This window comes from Papio anubis, chromosome 2, assembly GCF_008728515.1.
Source record: "Papio anubis isolate 15944 chromosome 2, Panubis1.0, whole genome shotgun sequence".
In the NCBI taxonomy this organism is placed as follows: domain Eukaryota; kingdom Metazoa; phylum Chordata; class Mammalia; order Primates; family Cercopithecidae; genus Papio; species Papio anubis.
The window spans coordinates 57,069,760-57,085,337 of NC_044977.1; the positions used below are offsets into that span (position 1 = coordinate 57,069,760).

General features: G+C 36.9%; 1 protein-coding gene across 14 annotated transcripts in view; it reads right to left on the reverse strand.

The window, feature by feature from the left end:
* The window catches only part of GRM7 (glutamate metabotropic receptor 7), an 888,361-nt gene that overhangs the window by 48,417 nt on the left and 824,366 nt on the right, over nt 1-15,578 (reverse strand). For 4 of the 14 annotated variants that reach the window (XR_004181784.1, XR_004181776.1, XR_004181780.1 and 1 more), the window contains exons 9-10: nt 12,291-12,537; nt 1,283-3,011 (exon numbers count right to left, since the gene is read on the reverse strand). Coding sequence is in view for 4 of the 14 variants with exons in the window: in XM_021933217.2 (XP_021788909.1) it covers nt 8,020-8,123; nt 12,291-12,537 (351 nt within the window). In the remaining 10 variants the exon portion in view is untranslated. The other 10 variants (XR_004181788.1, XR_004181781.1, XR_004181778.1 and 7 more) reach the window with 10 other exon arrangements.

A 15,578-nucleotide genomic window follows, 5' to 3' on the forward strand; every position in this document is an offset into this window, starting at 1 on the left:
TAGTGAAAATATGATGAAAATTTCAGCATAATATTATTAAATTGCTGCAAATGATCATGATAGGCCCTTTGAAGACTGAGATGAAGGAGTCTGGCCCTCCAGGGTGGTCCCATATTTAATATAAGTGCAATAAAAGCCAAACTTCAAAGTATCAAGAAAGATCTCTGGGAAGTTTTGTTAATTGATTTTTTGGTAGGATCCTAGCTTCTAAAGGAAACCAAATGTGTTTTCACGAGCTAAAATTAAGGGAATCTGTTCCACTCAGTCATTATTCTATCACTCAAGATATATCCCAGAACTATTATTTGTACTTAAAATGCTCTTCAGCTTGCCAGCCGGCCAGGAGCTACCTGTCAAAGTAAATCACAGGTAGTGGTTCATATATCAGGTGGTATGAGCCTATCTGGCCCACAGCAGCTTTGCTGAGTGACTGATAGCCTTCTCTCTCAATTTCACCAAGCCAAAAGACTACTAATGATGCATCAAGAGGCCACAGTAAACTGTCTTGAAAATAGAAATTGTTGTACCTAGAGAAAAGCTTGCCTGACTTTATTGGCAATCCTAGATATCATGACTTCCAACTCTAAGAGTTTATGATAGACAAAAATGTAACCAAAACAAAAAAGAAAAAAGAAAGCCAATTAAAATAAAAGATAGGGCCGGGCAAGGTGGCTCATACCTGTAATCCCAGCACTTTGGGAGGCTGAGGTGGGTGGATCACAAGGTCAGGAGTTCGAGACCAGCCTGACCAACATGATGAAACCCCCTCTCTACTAAAAATACAAAAATTAGCCAGGCGTGGTGGTACATGCCTGTAATCCCAGCTACTTGGGAGACTGAGGCAGGTGAATCACTTGAACCTGGGAGGCGGACATTGCAGTGAGCCGAGATTGCGCCACTGCACTCCAGGCTGGGTGACAGGGTGAGACTCCATCTCAAATAAATAAACAAAATAAAATAAAGTAACACAGATGAGCAGAGACCAACAATGTTATCTTATGTACCCTGACATATGCACAGTCAGCCCTTACAAAAGAGAGCTTTCATATACAGAATCTCATGCGACCTCCATGGTACCTCAAGATTAGCTTATTTCCATCTTATTAAAGAGGAAACTGAGGATTGGAACTTATCCACAATCAGAGATCTATTAAGTGATGAAGCTTTTGCTACCCCAAGTATCAGAGTCAGGGTGGGACTTCCAGTCCAGTTTTTCTTATTCTTGGCCAGAGAAAAGGATAGCACATGCAAGGTTATAACCAATACTTGGACCAACACTTACAGAAAATGGGGTTGCTGATCCATGTCACGTTTTTCTAAGTGTTGGGTCAGCTCAGGAAGAACAAGCTTTGGAAATGTTATCTCAATCCTCTTTGTGCAAGCTGAGGTCCTCAGAGGTTACTATGAAAGAGGGCAGAGATATAAAGGGAATTGAAAACTAATCTTCAACTTGAAAAACAATGAGAATAGTCATGTAGATCATAGAGAGAAATAATGATTACCTTTGATTCCTAGAGAAAGTTAATTTAAAGTGTAATCCAAGTTCCACTGTACAGCCAAAAAAAAAAAAAAATCTGCAAAGTTGAGATACATCTTTAGTAGATGGAAACAAGTCACAAGGGTCACCTCTCTTGAATATTGGGAAGATGCTCATTCACAATAATTGGGGGAAAGAAAGATTTTGGAGATTAACTGACCTTGATTTAGGATACACAGTGTTTTTTAAATGCAAATGATATTTGGTATCATGATAAAAGGCAAAATCTGTCCTGAATGACAGTCTCTAAGGAAATGCACTCAATAGTCAGAAAACCACCAATTTGATTGCTTATGTTTTTGTGTTTACCAAATTAGAATCTGTAACTATTTAAAGCAAATCCTTAGGATCCATGTCCAATGGAATCTTTCAAGTTCATGTGCACTTTGAAAGTATAGATATCTGTGGTCCGTGAAATAATATAGGCATAAAACTTTGTTGGTTTATAAATGGGTTTAGCACAACAAAAGAAATTAATTACACAAGCCCAGATGTAGCACTGATACCCATTTTAGGAGTGGTACCTTAGAACTACACCATATTTTTGAAACCTGTGACATCAGGTTTGTACATTGTCTTTTTAGGGTGGTCTTTGTGACCTTAGAGGCTTTATCTGGAAGAATATAATTCCACCTACTGAGGCTGTAGACTTATTATTGCTTTTATAATATTTATTATTGCTAATAAATATTCACTTATAAATGTTTACTGTGCATCTACCGAGTTCTAGGTAGTACGAGCCTTTGGTATGGGAGGTATTGTGCTCCACTCATTCCAAGCACATTTTCTCACAGCCTAGTACTTACTAGCCCTTGTACTTAAAGACACAAAGACAAAGGATATTCAGTATTACTATCCTCAGGCTGCTTCCTGCATTTCATTCCCTAAAACTATCTGCCTCAAAACCCAATAGCCTCACAGAACTGCTTTCTAGTACCAGAACGTGTCATATTCTCTTGTACTCCAGGTTCTTTGTGTATACTTTCCCCTACCTTGAGTGCCTTTCCTTTTATGGCTGCCTGGAGCCCTTTATCTTTTAAGAGCAGCTCAAGCAAAACATCCTGGGTGATGGCCTCCACCTGTAGCTTGATGGCACTTGGTATATACCTTGGGGAAGAGCCCTTGTCACCTTTGAGTCTATTACTTACCTTTGAGTCTTCCATCAGATCTGAGCTCCCTGAAGGCAGTTCATGGATGGCCCGGAGGAGAGGTGCTTGGCAAATATTTCTTTGATTGACCCAATTTAAGGATACTCAGTAAAAAATCTTGACCAGATAGGGCAGTGCAATGCATATATGTAAAACTTGACATAGTTTTTGTGACTTTGAGGTATGATGTGTACATTTCTTTATGCAAGAAATGAGAGAAGTAGCAGCCATGTAAACATTCATCCAGTTCTTTAAGTTGAAGTCAAGTTGCAGAACCAAGGTGGCAGATATTAATTGGATTTTGAAGATATGCTGAGATATCAAACCTTGGCGAGAAAAATGATGGTGTCTCACAGACCTCATAGGCAGAGAGAAATATGCCAAAATGATTTATAGCTGCATTTATTCCCAAGGTGATTCAGTGTCAAAGGTCAGATAACATATATTTTTTGCTATATTTATAGTGTTTCAAAGTGAGTTTTAAGAGGAGGTGGTCTCCAGTTACAGCAGAGATATCACATTGAATGTTAAAGAGGGAGAGTCCCAACATGATACGAAAACTTGCACTGCACAGTTGCAAAAAGCTTAAAATTGCCAAATAATCCCATTCATTACAAGAAATCAAATATGATTTTTATAATATTCAATAATGGATGTCAATAATATAATTCATGTGTTTGGCATTCTCGCAAGGCTTAATTATACTCTCAAAGTTTTTTTTTATCAAAATATCATCCTAGGGTGTGAAAATTTACCTCCTAACAAAACTTATTTCCTGACCCAGCCATGGTGATGATGCCAGATTAATTGTGCTTTTCATTTTGTGCCTAATTGCATTTCGACATAAATGTCATTAGGTTGATAACACTTTGCAGAGTTTTAAAATTTATAAATATTCATGTAAAGAATGCAGAAAGTATTGATTCTGCAGATGCCTGGCTGAGAGTGGTCGTCACATGAGAGTGCTTTTAAACAGAGGCATGTTATGGAATGCATTTTCAAACCAGGCTTAGGTTATGTTCCATCTGAATTTGAACCTACTTCATTCAAATCCCTATAAGCAAATATTTGATTTGCTGTAAACATTTTTACTAGGCTTTGTTGGGACATGATGCCTGACACTAAGTTTTAATAGCACAGTAGTGTGAAAGTTTACTCTTGAATCTGTGATTTTCTTTTTACTGTCTTGTCTCCCTGAAAGAAATCACTTAGAAATGGATTTGAACACATAACATTAAGAGACTTCTTTCATTAACCTTCCAAGTTTACTAGTCTCATTATTGACCCAAAAAAGTAAATCACCTGTTCTTTGAATTAATGTAACTTAAACCAACTTATATCCCCAATTATTTTGAAGCAGTTCTACAAAATGTTTATCTTTAATATTTAAAGTCACATTTAAGTTGGTCAGAAAAGGAGACCAAATATAATTATTATTTGCATTTGGAATACCATTGTGAAAACAAAGATGGGAAGAAATAGAATAATAAACTAATAAAAGCCCTATGATATTGACATAGGAAACAGACCAGTCCACATTATTAAGCAATTATTCCCCTCTCATGATGTGACCTCACTACTTTCTCTCATCAGAATCTTTGAAGTAAGACAGTTCTTGCTACAAGTTTGAATTTACTTCTAACCTGTATATCCTAAAAGTATTTTTTAACCAAAAGATTGACTTAAAATATTTTCATCTGACTCCCTTTAAAACCAAAGGCATCAACTTAGAAAGGAACAAAAGAGAATTTTTAATGGATTGAGATTAAATCTATCATTTTTACCCAGGGAAAATTCCTTCTTATTTATTCTTAGTCAGTCTCATGTAAAAAGACTATTAAAGTGATGAGCTCCAGTGTTTTGACAAGCACTTGTACTACAAAAAACTTGAAATCTCACTGGAATACAGTTACATATTCACTGGGAGGAAAGAATGCCCTATTTAAAAACTAGGACAGATCATGTTGATAGGGAAAAAGGAAATAACTATGTGAACAATATACCCTAAATTAAAGACCGAGTTGCTGGCATCCGTCTAAAGTCAACAGAAAATGTCATTACTCTTTGGAAGTACTCTTATCCTGTCTTACAATACTAAATGGATAAAAGAGAGAGAGAGCACAAGACGTTATTCGTATTCAGAATTCTATTACACAAACAAAGATGGGAAGAAACAGAACAGTTATCTAAGTCCCACGTTATCAATGTAGGAAAGAGAAAGACCAGTCTACATTATTAAGCAATAGTTTTCCCCCTCCCGTGGTATGACCTCACTGCTTACTCTCTTGGGATCTCTCTAGAGAGAGGTCTCTCTATTTTATAAGTACAATAGGAGGTTCAGAGAAACTCAAAAGATAATGTTTTACTCAAAGCCACCACATGACTTGAATAACGTATTCCATGTTCTCTACTGTATATTTTTCCATAGTTTTGAATGCCCTGTTCCACATGGATGAGGATGCTTGCCATAGCAAGTGTTGTTTTCCACTGTCTTGTAATGTTGCTTAGGCTGAAACAGGGTGATGATAATATTCTTTCAGAGTACATTTTCTTTAGTGAGAGCCTAAAGTGATACAAAAGCCTCTGTGGTGAATCCATTATTATTCTTATGACACCCCACTCATGTGGTTGGTTCACACATCACACAATACATCATCATTTTATCTAATCTATTTATTTGAACACCTTTGGCATTTATTGGTATTCTTGGGTATAACCAGCATTGAAATTAATCTTTAGATCTTTGTGGTCTTTCACTGACCCTTTCTCTGCTTTTGTGTGATGAGTAAAGTTGGTTCAGTGTTTCTCAAAGGCAGAACTATGAGCCACAAATCATCAACATATTATCAATCCCTACCAGTAAATCTATTATTTTCTGCAGAGAAAGAACCAAGACAATTCAGCCAGTAAACCCATTTATTTTCTGCAGAGAAGGAACCAAGACAATTTTGAGTTAAAGATGGTAAGGCCATCTGTTGCTATTTCAATGGATACATTTTAGTGTACACTTCTTTGAAGGTATTTAGTAAAAATAATCCAGAATAAATATTTCACTAGGTTTGCCTTTACTAAGCATCCCTCTTCTTTCCTTGTAGGTTTTCCACATTGCCTTCTAAACCCACAGTAGGAAATCATACATTGAGAAATACTGTGAAATAGTTTCTCACCACTGGTAGTTTTAAAGTAGAGCATGTGTCAGAATGACCAGCAACAGCTCTCTGCAATTACTGGCTAGCTGTTCAGGAAGACAAATGTGTACATACTCATAAACACATTCTTTAGAAAATTAAGCAGGCATACGACCAATGGCAGCTGCTGGCACTAAGCTTATCAAATAGATCATATTTGAAAATTTATTTCTTCCTATAGATATATTTTCAGGTAATCATGCACAGTTTCCATGGAAACATTTCTAATTCTCATTGGAGACAAGAACACATAAATAAATAAGAATTAGATTGTTTTCTTACCTTTTGGAAAGCAGTCAAAAGCTATACTGTTGGTGGGATAGTGTACCAAGTAACAGACTTTTGTACACTTTTTCTTACTGGTGGTATACAGTCTACAGGAAAAGTAAATATATAGGTATGTATAAAATAAATGTGCACATGATATTACGTTTTATTATTATTATTTTCCTTTTGGGAAAAGGCTGCGATAGAGACCATACACATTATGCCCACACTTTTGGTGGGTTCAGTAGCCTTTGGTAGACCAGGTCACCTCAATTCAGGTACCTCTGAACATGGGAGTACTGGTGCCTCTTGAGTTAAGGGAGTTGGGTTTTACTTGCTTGAGTTGGAACAGCTGAGGGAACCAGCCCAAACATAATTTATCTATCTGCTTAGAGCATTATTTTCTTCTTCTTGCCAGCCCTTTTTTCTCAGCCTAGTCCAGTCATGCTGTCCAGCCTGTGTGGTTAGTCCAAGAGGATGAAACAAGTAACATAATGTTGAGAATGTTAGGGATCCAAACAAATGGAGAAGCAAAACAAAACAAGAACCATAACAAATTAACACAGCACAGAAGTGTGTTCTAGAATTTTCTAGGAACCATTATTTGTTTAGAGTTTTGGTGCCCACATCCATTTTCCAGCAGCCTGAGTTTTCTTTCTTTTCTTTTTTTTTTTAAATAACATACCTCCTTATGTTGACAGTCCTATTTTATGTAATAAATTTATTTTGTTGAGAACAGCACAAGTTGTTATTTATGTATTTTCCTTATTGTAGATGCAAAAATGGTAGCACAAGAAAAACACCATCAGAATACAATTCCATACCTTATTTTGTATTTTAGGTGCAAATTGTTATTCTTCTAACATGTGCTTCATCATACAACGTGTTAATTGGCTTAAACCAGTCTTTTATGTAGTCTATGTCCATTTTCTATCCCAGAGTGAGTTCATCAGTCATACATCTCCACATCCAAAAAAAGGGTTGTCCCTCGCTGTCCACCTGCCTGCCATCTCTAGTTGCTGCTGACCTGCCAGAATAAACTCTCTGTATCTAGCTAAGATCCTTGAAGTATTTCTCTGCACTGCTTGCAGGGCATTAGCTTAGAAAATGGATGGTAGCTTAAAAGAAAGGTAGCTTAGGGCCAGGCCTCTCTTCACTATGCACTGTGATCTTTTACCAAAGAAAGCATGAAAGCCAAAGACAATTTACAGAATATCTTCTGGTTGATACCAGTCCAGGTGAAGAAGGCTGTGGTTCTTATTCACCCATCCCAATAAAGCCATGCTGCCTCTTAGTTAATATTATCCATCCAACTTGAAAAGGATCGTCGTGGCCATCAATAAGCCATAGCCCAAGCACAACCACGGCATCTTGTTTATCTGGCATCTACAAGTTTGCCATGAACATACATCTGCCAAGTGAACTGTAGAAAGTGCAGGGAAACATTCCAAATTCAGGATGCAGGTGGGAGAAACAGTGTGAGGTACCCTTCTTCTTAGACAGGAATGTGAGAAGGCATCATCTTGGCCAGATATACAGCTATCCAAATGAGGCCAGGTTCTTTTAAACTTTTAGCAATGGAAGTCTTATTTGCATAAATAAAATTTAGTAAGTAGCTGAGCTACAGCCCTATGCCCTCTGAGCTTGCTGTTTTTCAATCTAAGTGCAGAGACCAGCAAGAATTGGCCCAACTCTGAATATCTAATATGCCAGCAGTGCACAGATACATTGAAATTTTGAGATTTACTTTTCGTTTATTCCACACATAATGGAGTTTTTCTTTCATACACTGGACTGTTAGCTAAGGAAGAAAACTAACAGGATAATTGTATTTCTTCAGGAAAAAAATATGGTAGTATAAATGTCTTCCTATATTAAGTCAGCAAGCAAATTCATTTTTATGTAGACATGTAGTTGCAGTGTGGAGTTGGATGAGTAGAAGCATGCATGCACCAGATGGCAAACTGCAGTGATGGAGCAGAGCTGTTAAAAATGAAAACACTGAAGATTGAAATACATCGAGACTAAGTGTTTAGAGCAACAATGAATAAGAGGACATTTCTGTTCCACTATTTACTTTGCAGCTCATAGTATAAACTCTACTTCCTCTCAGACATCCTCCCTCAGAAAAAAATTGTACAGAATTTGCCTATTGGAGAGACAAATTCCTTTTTCAAGTGCATGAGCTGTTTTTGTTTGTTTTTAACCAGTCAGCTTAAATTCAGAAAAATTCATTTGTCTCTGTTATGACAGTTAAGATACTGGAGATAATTTTAGCTATATTTGGCATTAAACAGAATATTATAATGTTACCTAGCATAGCATAGTCATGTCTGTTTTTATTAATTGAATTTTTCACTATTGTTCTTTTCCTATTACATGTATTTTTGCCTTGCTGGGGACTGGTTTTTCAAACGTCATTGCTGTCTATGATGTTACTTTTTCCCTATTAGTGGCTCATTTTGAGATCATTTTAAATGACTATTTGTTTGTATGTTTGTCTTATCTCAAATGTTTTATTTCTTTGAGTTGACTTTGTCCTAGATCAGTATCCACGCTAAAACTTTGGAAGCTATATCCAATGTGGACTCAACTTGAGTTTCCTAGAATAAAATCCTTGTCAATTTCTAGAGCTACACTGTCCAATACAGTAGCCACAGCCACAAGTGTGTGTTTAAATTTAAATGCAATGTAAATAAAGTTTACTTAATTAAAAACTAAGTAAAATAACAAATGTATTTCTTCAGTTGAGTAGCCATATTTGCTTACTCTATTAGACATCACACACACAAAACATGACCATCACTGCAGAAAGTACTAGTGGACAGCTTTTGTGCAGATAAGCTCTTTGGATTCTTTTTTGGGACCTTTCAGAGCTGGGTCATCAGAAACCCCAATGTTTGGAGGTACATGAATCTCCTCCTATGGTTTAGCAAATATCTAGTTAAGTTTTCATGGTGTTTTAGGGTGTGTCTACACAATAACAAAAGAGCTAAAGCAATTAAAAAAATCTTTCCAACTGGTAGTGACAAAAAGGCTCTATTTCGTTTTATTTTTCTGTATTGTTTACCTTGGCTCTATGTAGACACTTAGAGCAACAACAAAAACCCTATGAAACTTTTTCAAGGAAAGAGATACCAAATGAATTCCAAATGGAATCACTGGAATATAATTTTTGAATTAATTAGATGAGGCCTCTACCTGGGCAGCCTTCTTTGAGCTCAGGTTACTCCTGTTTTTGTAGACAAAACAAGCAATAATACGTTACAGTATGTTTAAAGAATCTCTCACCAAACATCATTATATTCAGCATATACAAACTATATAACCAAATAACGAAACCAAAAGAGTAATTCCTGCATTGGAATTTTGGCATGCCATTCATATTCTAAGAAACAGAGGAGCAAAGAGGAACAAGCGTGGGCTGAAGAGTCAGACCTGGGTTTTAGTCCAACTTCTGCTGTTAACTACATGTGTGGCTTTGGTAATGTTACTTAATCTTGTGAAGCCAAGGTTTCCTCAGTAAAATGAGAATAACAACATCTATTCTATAGATGTACTGTGAGGAGTAAGTGAGATATTCCACACAAAGCATTCCGCATAATGCCTATTTCAAAGAGTATTTTATGCTAGCATTAGCATTAATGTCAGTGTTAGCATTTTAACAACCAATGTCATACCCAAAAAAAGCCTCAACAAGGATTGCACCTTATCATTAAATAGCAACAGTAGTAATGTTTTTTGAAAGTTAATAATTCTTACATAGCATAGTATCAAAATGTCTAAACTCAAAACTTCTAATTTCGTCTTTTTTTCCCCAGTACAATTACTTCCAATTATGTTTTCTGTTTATTGACTTTGAACAGTATCTAGTTAAATTATGTGTGTGTGTACAAAAATAAAGCTGTTATTGGAATATTTGCAAGATAAAGGTTTTATGAAATGCAAATTTGACAAAACAAACTATAATTAAAAGCCACTAATTATAAATATACATATATATTTAACAACACAGGTATAGGTATAATAGATGCACACATATGTTCATGTAAATTCTTCTTCTTCTTCTTTTTTTTTTTTTTTTTTTGAGACAGAGTTTTTCTCTTGTTGCCCAGGCTGGAGTGCAATGGTGCAATCTTAGCTCACTGCAACCTCTGCCTCCTGGGTTCAAGCGATTCCCCTGCCTCAGCCTCCTGAGTAGCTGGGATTACAGGCAGGCACAACCACGCCTGGCTAATTATGTATTTTTAGTAGAGATGGGGTTTCTTCATGTTGGTCAGGCTAGTCTCGAACTCCCGACCTCAGGTGATCCACCCACCTTGTCCTCCCAAAATGCTGGGATTACAGGAGTGAGCCACCGCACCCAGACGTAAATTCTTCTTTTGAGGATTTAGTTTTATCTATCCTGTGATGTTTAATGTACATTTAACTGCACCTTTATATCTACTATATCTTAATAAATTATGCTGAAATTTATTTCTAAGCAAAGCTTTTTGCCTCTTCAGGAATGGAAGGACACTGACATTTAGCTGATATAGTATTTTCTAGATATCATATTTTATGACACACTTATGACAAAGTCATTCTCTCTTTTATACATAATTTTATTGAGTTTTAGAAAAGCTCAGTGATTCTTAAAGCCACATGGCTAGTAAATGGAGTGGTTTAGATCTGAACCCAGGTATGTCTCAACCCAAAGCCTCTTCCTACATCACACTGAATGTCACAGCAAGTCACCATCCACTTGCCCTCCTCTCAACTGGCCACTTGCTCTGGAGACACAACACAGCCTATCATTCATTCTGTTCCTCCCTTCTCTCAGTATGTTCCTTTAGCCTTGTCCTAGGATGTTTTCTGTCAAAAGTCAAAGTGGGGCCCACAATGTTGTTCATTAACCATGTTACTTTGTCTACATATATTCAAAATATTTCACAACATTCACTCAACTATTCGTAAATAGAGATAGGTCAAAATCACAGTTCTTTGTGTGTAGTGTTTGTCAGGAGCAAACCCAGTTGGCTTCTTGGTTTTTATTAAAGATATCTCTCTTATTTCCAGAGCAAAAAGGATTTCCTCAAGAGTATTTAAAATTGAGACTTCCTTCTGTTTGGCATTAAGCCTTTGACAACAAGATCAGCTTCTAACTGAAATATAATATGTCATGAATGACTTAATGGATAACCTGAAATCCCTTCTGCCTTAAACAGAAAAAGTATCACAAATATTTGAATCTGCCTCATTCTACATGCAACTAGCCAAAATATTCCTGGAAAACAAATCTTAAAACTAGTATTTTAAATCTGAAATGTACTCTTACCACCATATTGTTAGTAAAGCTAGCAATTAGGAATTCTAAGCATTTAACCTTTGAGCTGGTCTTGTGTTATTTACAAAGTGATAGCTATATGCCCATTTTACCTGGGGACATTTGCAGGCATGACTAAAGGGTCCTAGAGTTTTGCAGATATGCCATATAATAGCATCTTAAATCCAACGTTTTTTTCCTTAATTTCTTCCCTAAGGTTTGTCTTGCATAGAATAAAACTCTTCTCCAGTGGTATGGTAGACATTGTTTTTTCCCACAGGACAATGCCATTGTCATGGTAGTATCTGGTCCTGTGTACTTGGATTAAAGTTTGACAACTTTTTCCAATTTTTATATGTTTCTAGAAGACCTGATGAGTAAAAAATAACTTTTTCAACATTCACATGCTAAAGGAAAAAAGTTATGCTTCCAAAATTCTAATTTATTCCAGTTTTATTCCTACCAGTACAGTTCATTAGGTATGGAAATTTCCCTGACAAAAAAGTTGTTGCCTTAACAGGAAGGGTGCAAGAAAGAACAACCTGACAGGTGCATTTGTCAGTTGGAGGTTTCAGTACCAGAGGACAAGAAGCAAGGGAAGGGGGAGGCTTCACACTTTTGAAGCAGAGCCTCCAAAAGCTCCTTTCCAACAAGGAACAAAAAGAAAATGGTGGCAGGAATGAGTCAAACTCAAAAGAGCAGAAGTTAGCATTCACCAAGGCAACCCAGTCCATACGACAAGAACGATCACAGTAGTTCTCCAGAGAGGCAAGCACACCCACCCCACCTCTTCTAAAGTTTCTTGATGCAGGATGGGAAGATGAAAGAAAAGGAGAGTTACTTACTGTTTGGGTCTACATTTTCACAGAGCTCTGTCTTTGCCTCACCGTTGGGTCTGTCACTGGGTTTGTGTGACAGCCTCGATGACATGGTGGCTGCTGTGACTACCGCCTTGAAGCTTCGCTTCCGTTTCTGGACATTGAGTTCAGGGTGGAAAATGATGATGTATACTTTCGGCATGTATAGCATCCCCAGCGCCACTGACGCACTTAGGTTCATGGAGATTGTAAGCGTGGTAGTTTGTATGTAGAGCTAGGAGACACAACACACAAGGCACTATTACAAATAAAATGACTGCAGAGGGGGTCTGAACACTTAAAGCGATGTCAAGAATGACTATGGCTAAGATAAAAGCAATCTTCAGGAGTTTTGATAAATAAAGGACAATGACTCTGCACAGTTATTGGAGAGTATATGCATATATTAATTGATTGAATGCTGTTGGGTCAATCCATGCACTAGAGAAGTCTCCTATATTAAAGTTCAGAGTAGTCTTGCCCTAGAGAAGTCTCCTATATTAAAGTTCAGAGTAGACCTTTAATCATAGTTGAAGGACTTCTAATCAGAGTGTCAGCTAAATATAAAGACATGAAGACCACAGAAATCTGTAATCTTGATTAAGGTGTAGTTAAGTTTTATCTTTCATACATGTAAAAGAAGGTTCACGCTCCATGATTTCTTCCTACATTGAGATTCTGAGGCCTTTTGAGAAGTCTTTATCTTAATATATGTCTCTTTTTATATTGTTTTCTAGAAAGGCATACCTTTTCCCTATTTGCCGAATAGTGAGTTGAGTTTCTCTGAAAACTAAGACCTTCTTGTTTAATTCTGTCTTACAAACCACAAATGACAAGTGAACAAGACCTAGTGATGTTGGCTTGTCCACTCTTTATATTGTCAAATTACTAATGAGATGCAAAATTGTATTCTGGAGTTGGGTTATTTGCAGTTTGGATGGTGCCCCTATTTCTGTCCTTGTCTCCTATTGTTTTCTCAAGAAATCAGATCAACTAATTGCTTGCTGTCCAGTGTAAATATGAACAATTGATGGTAGAAGAACGTAGGGAAGTGTGTGATCCATAAGAGTAAAGCTATAGGCAACTTGCCTTGGTCTAGTTGTCTACAATACGCCCTACCATGATCTAGGACTCCACCACCCCACCCACAATGTGTTCAGTCATACTTGTGTTTTGCATGACTTCTAAAGGCTATTTAAATGGAACAACCAGCAACCATTGCCTTTTCTGTCCATGGAAAGCCTAGTTCCTTGACAATGGATTCAACTATGGTATTCCACAACTATGCCTTCTTATTGATTGATGATAAAACCCCCATTCTTAAGGGAGTTCACAAGGCCCCTCATGGTTTGTGCTGGTCTACTTTTTTACACTAATTGTCCACTACTTCCCACCTCCCTGACCCCCTGATCCCCTGTCTTGCCTTCCCAGGGTCCCATCCATTTGTGCCGTCCTTTAGTTCGTGAATGAACTGTACTCATTCGAATAACTTTTCTCCATGCCCCTTTTCTTTATTTTTGTTTTCCTATGTATGGAATGTTCCTTCTTTTCTTCTTAGCACACCCATCCTAGGCTGCCCTCACAGCCTCAAGTCTAGGCCAGCTTCTTTACTGATACGCTCTCAAAGGACTTCTTTAGATCATTTGTCTCCATTGCAATTATGCACTCAGTACCTTGATCATTTTTCTGCCCATTTTCCGGCTAGGTCTTAAGTTCCATGAAGGCAGGATCTGTCTCTCTGGGACATTATTATGTCTGCGAAGAAGGCACTTGATAAATATACAATGGATAGGCTCATGTGTTTGTCTAATGGACACCTTTTTCCTACCTATAACTCACTGGTTAAACAGCCTATCTCTAAATATACAAAAATTTCCATTAGACATATTGGCTGCCTGGACATTTCTGATCTTAATTCTTCAAACTGAGGCCATACTGAAATCAAAGACAACTTTGCCATCTTGGCTGGAAAAAAATACAGTTTTCTAGCCAATATTAATTTGAATATGGATGTCTCCAAATGGTTAAAAGGAGCTACCAGCTGCTGACTATAATACATAATGAATGTAACACAGAAAGACAAAACAGTGTTGCATTAATGACTCTTTAAAGTGTGAATTAGTTCATATTTTTAAAGCTCATATTTCCCTACTAGCATACCCTTAGACTTTTAATGTCATTCCACCCTGCCAGCCTACACTGTTCAAGAAAGGCTTAACATGGTCATAGGGCGTTATAGACATAGGCAATTTTTGTCACCACTATCACTGTACTTATGAGAGATTTGCAAACCATGGCTTAGATCAAAAAGGAAAGGGATGTCAACAAACCTATGGGATCTTAAGTTTTGTTTCTGTTTTTCTGCTCATGAGTGAATTTTGCAGTTTATGAAATTATTCAGACTTATTAATGTAATTATAAATTATACAAGCATATATGCTTATGTATATTTGTATGTGTGTATACATATGTTTTCTTTTTTCAACTTTTAGATTCAGGGGTACATGTGCAGGTTTATTACGTGGGTATGTTACGTGATGCTGAGGTTTGGGGTATGAATAATTCCACACGCAGGTACTGAAGATAGTACCTAATATTTAGTTTTTCAACCCTTACTCACTCTTCTATTAGCCCATAGTGTCTATTGTCATCTTTATCTCCATGACTACCCAATGTGTAGCTCTTCCTTATAAGTAAGAACATACGAGGGATGTGATTTTCTGTTTGTGTTAATTCACGTAGAAAAATGGCCTACAGTTCGACATGGTTTTGTTCTTTTTTATGGATGCATAACATTTCATGGTATAGATGTACCACATTTTCTTTATCCAGCCCACTGTTGATGCACCTAGGTTGATTCCATGTCTTTGCTATTGTGAATAGTGCCATGAGGACATGCGTCTTTTGGTAGAACAACTTGTTGTCTTTTGAGTATGTACCCAGCAACATACATACTTTTTCTTAACAAAGACTACTTAGCAATTTAGGACTCTACAACTATGATGTTTATTTTATGAAGTGTTTATTTTCATCATTTTTAAACTAGAGACCATCAAGACTTTGATTTTCATTTAAAAAATTTTTACAGTCTCTGGTAACACTTCAAAAGTATGTGAAAACTGAAATAAACTTCACTAATCATATTTTTTCTACAGCCCCTCCACCCCTGAATCCTCTTTACACACATAGTGGATAAGAATGCAGATTCTAGAGCTAGCCTGAGTTCAATTCCCATTTATTAGTTTTGTGACCTTGGACAAATTACTTCCCCTCAGC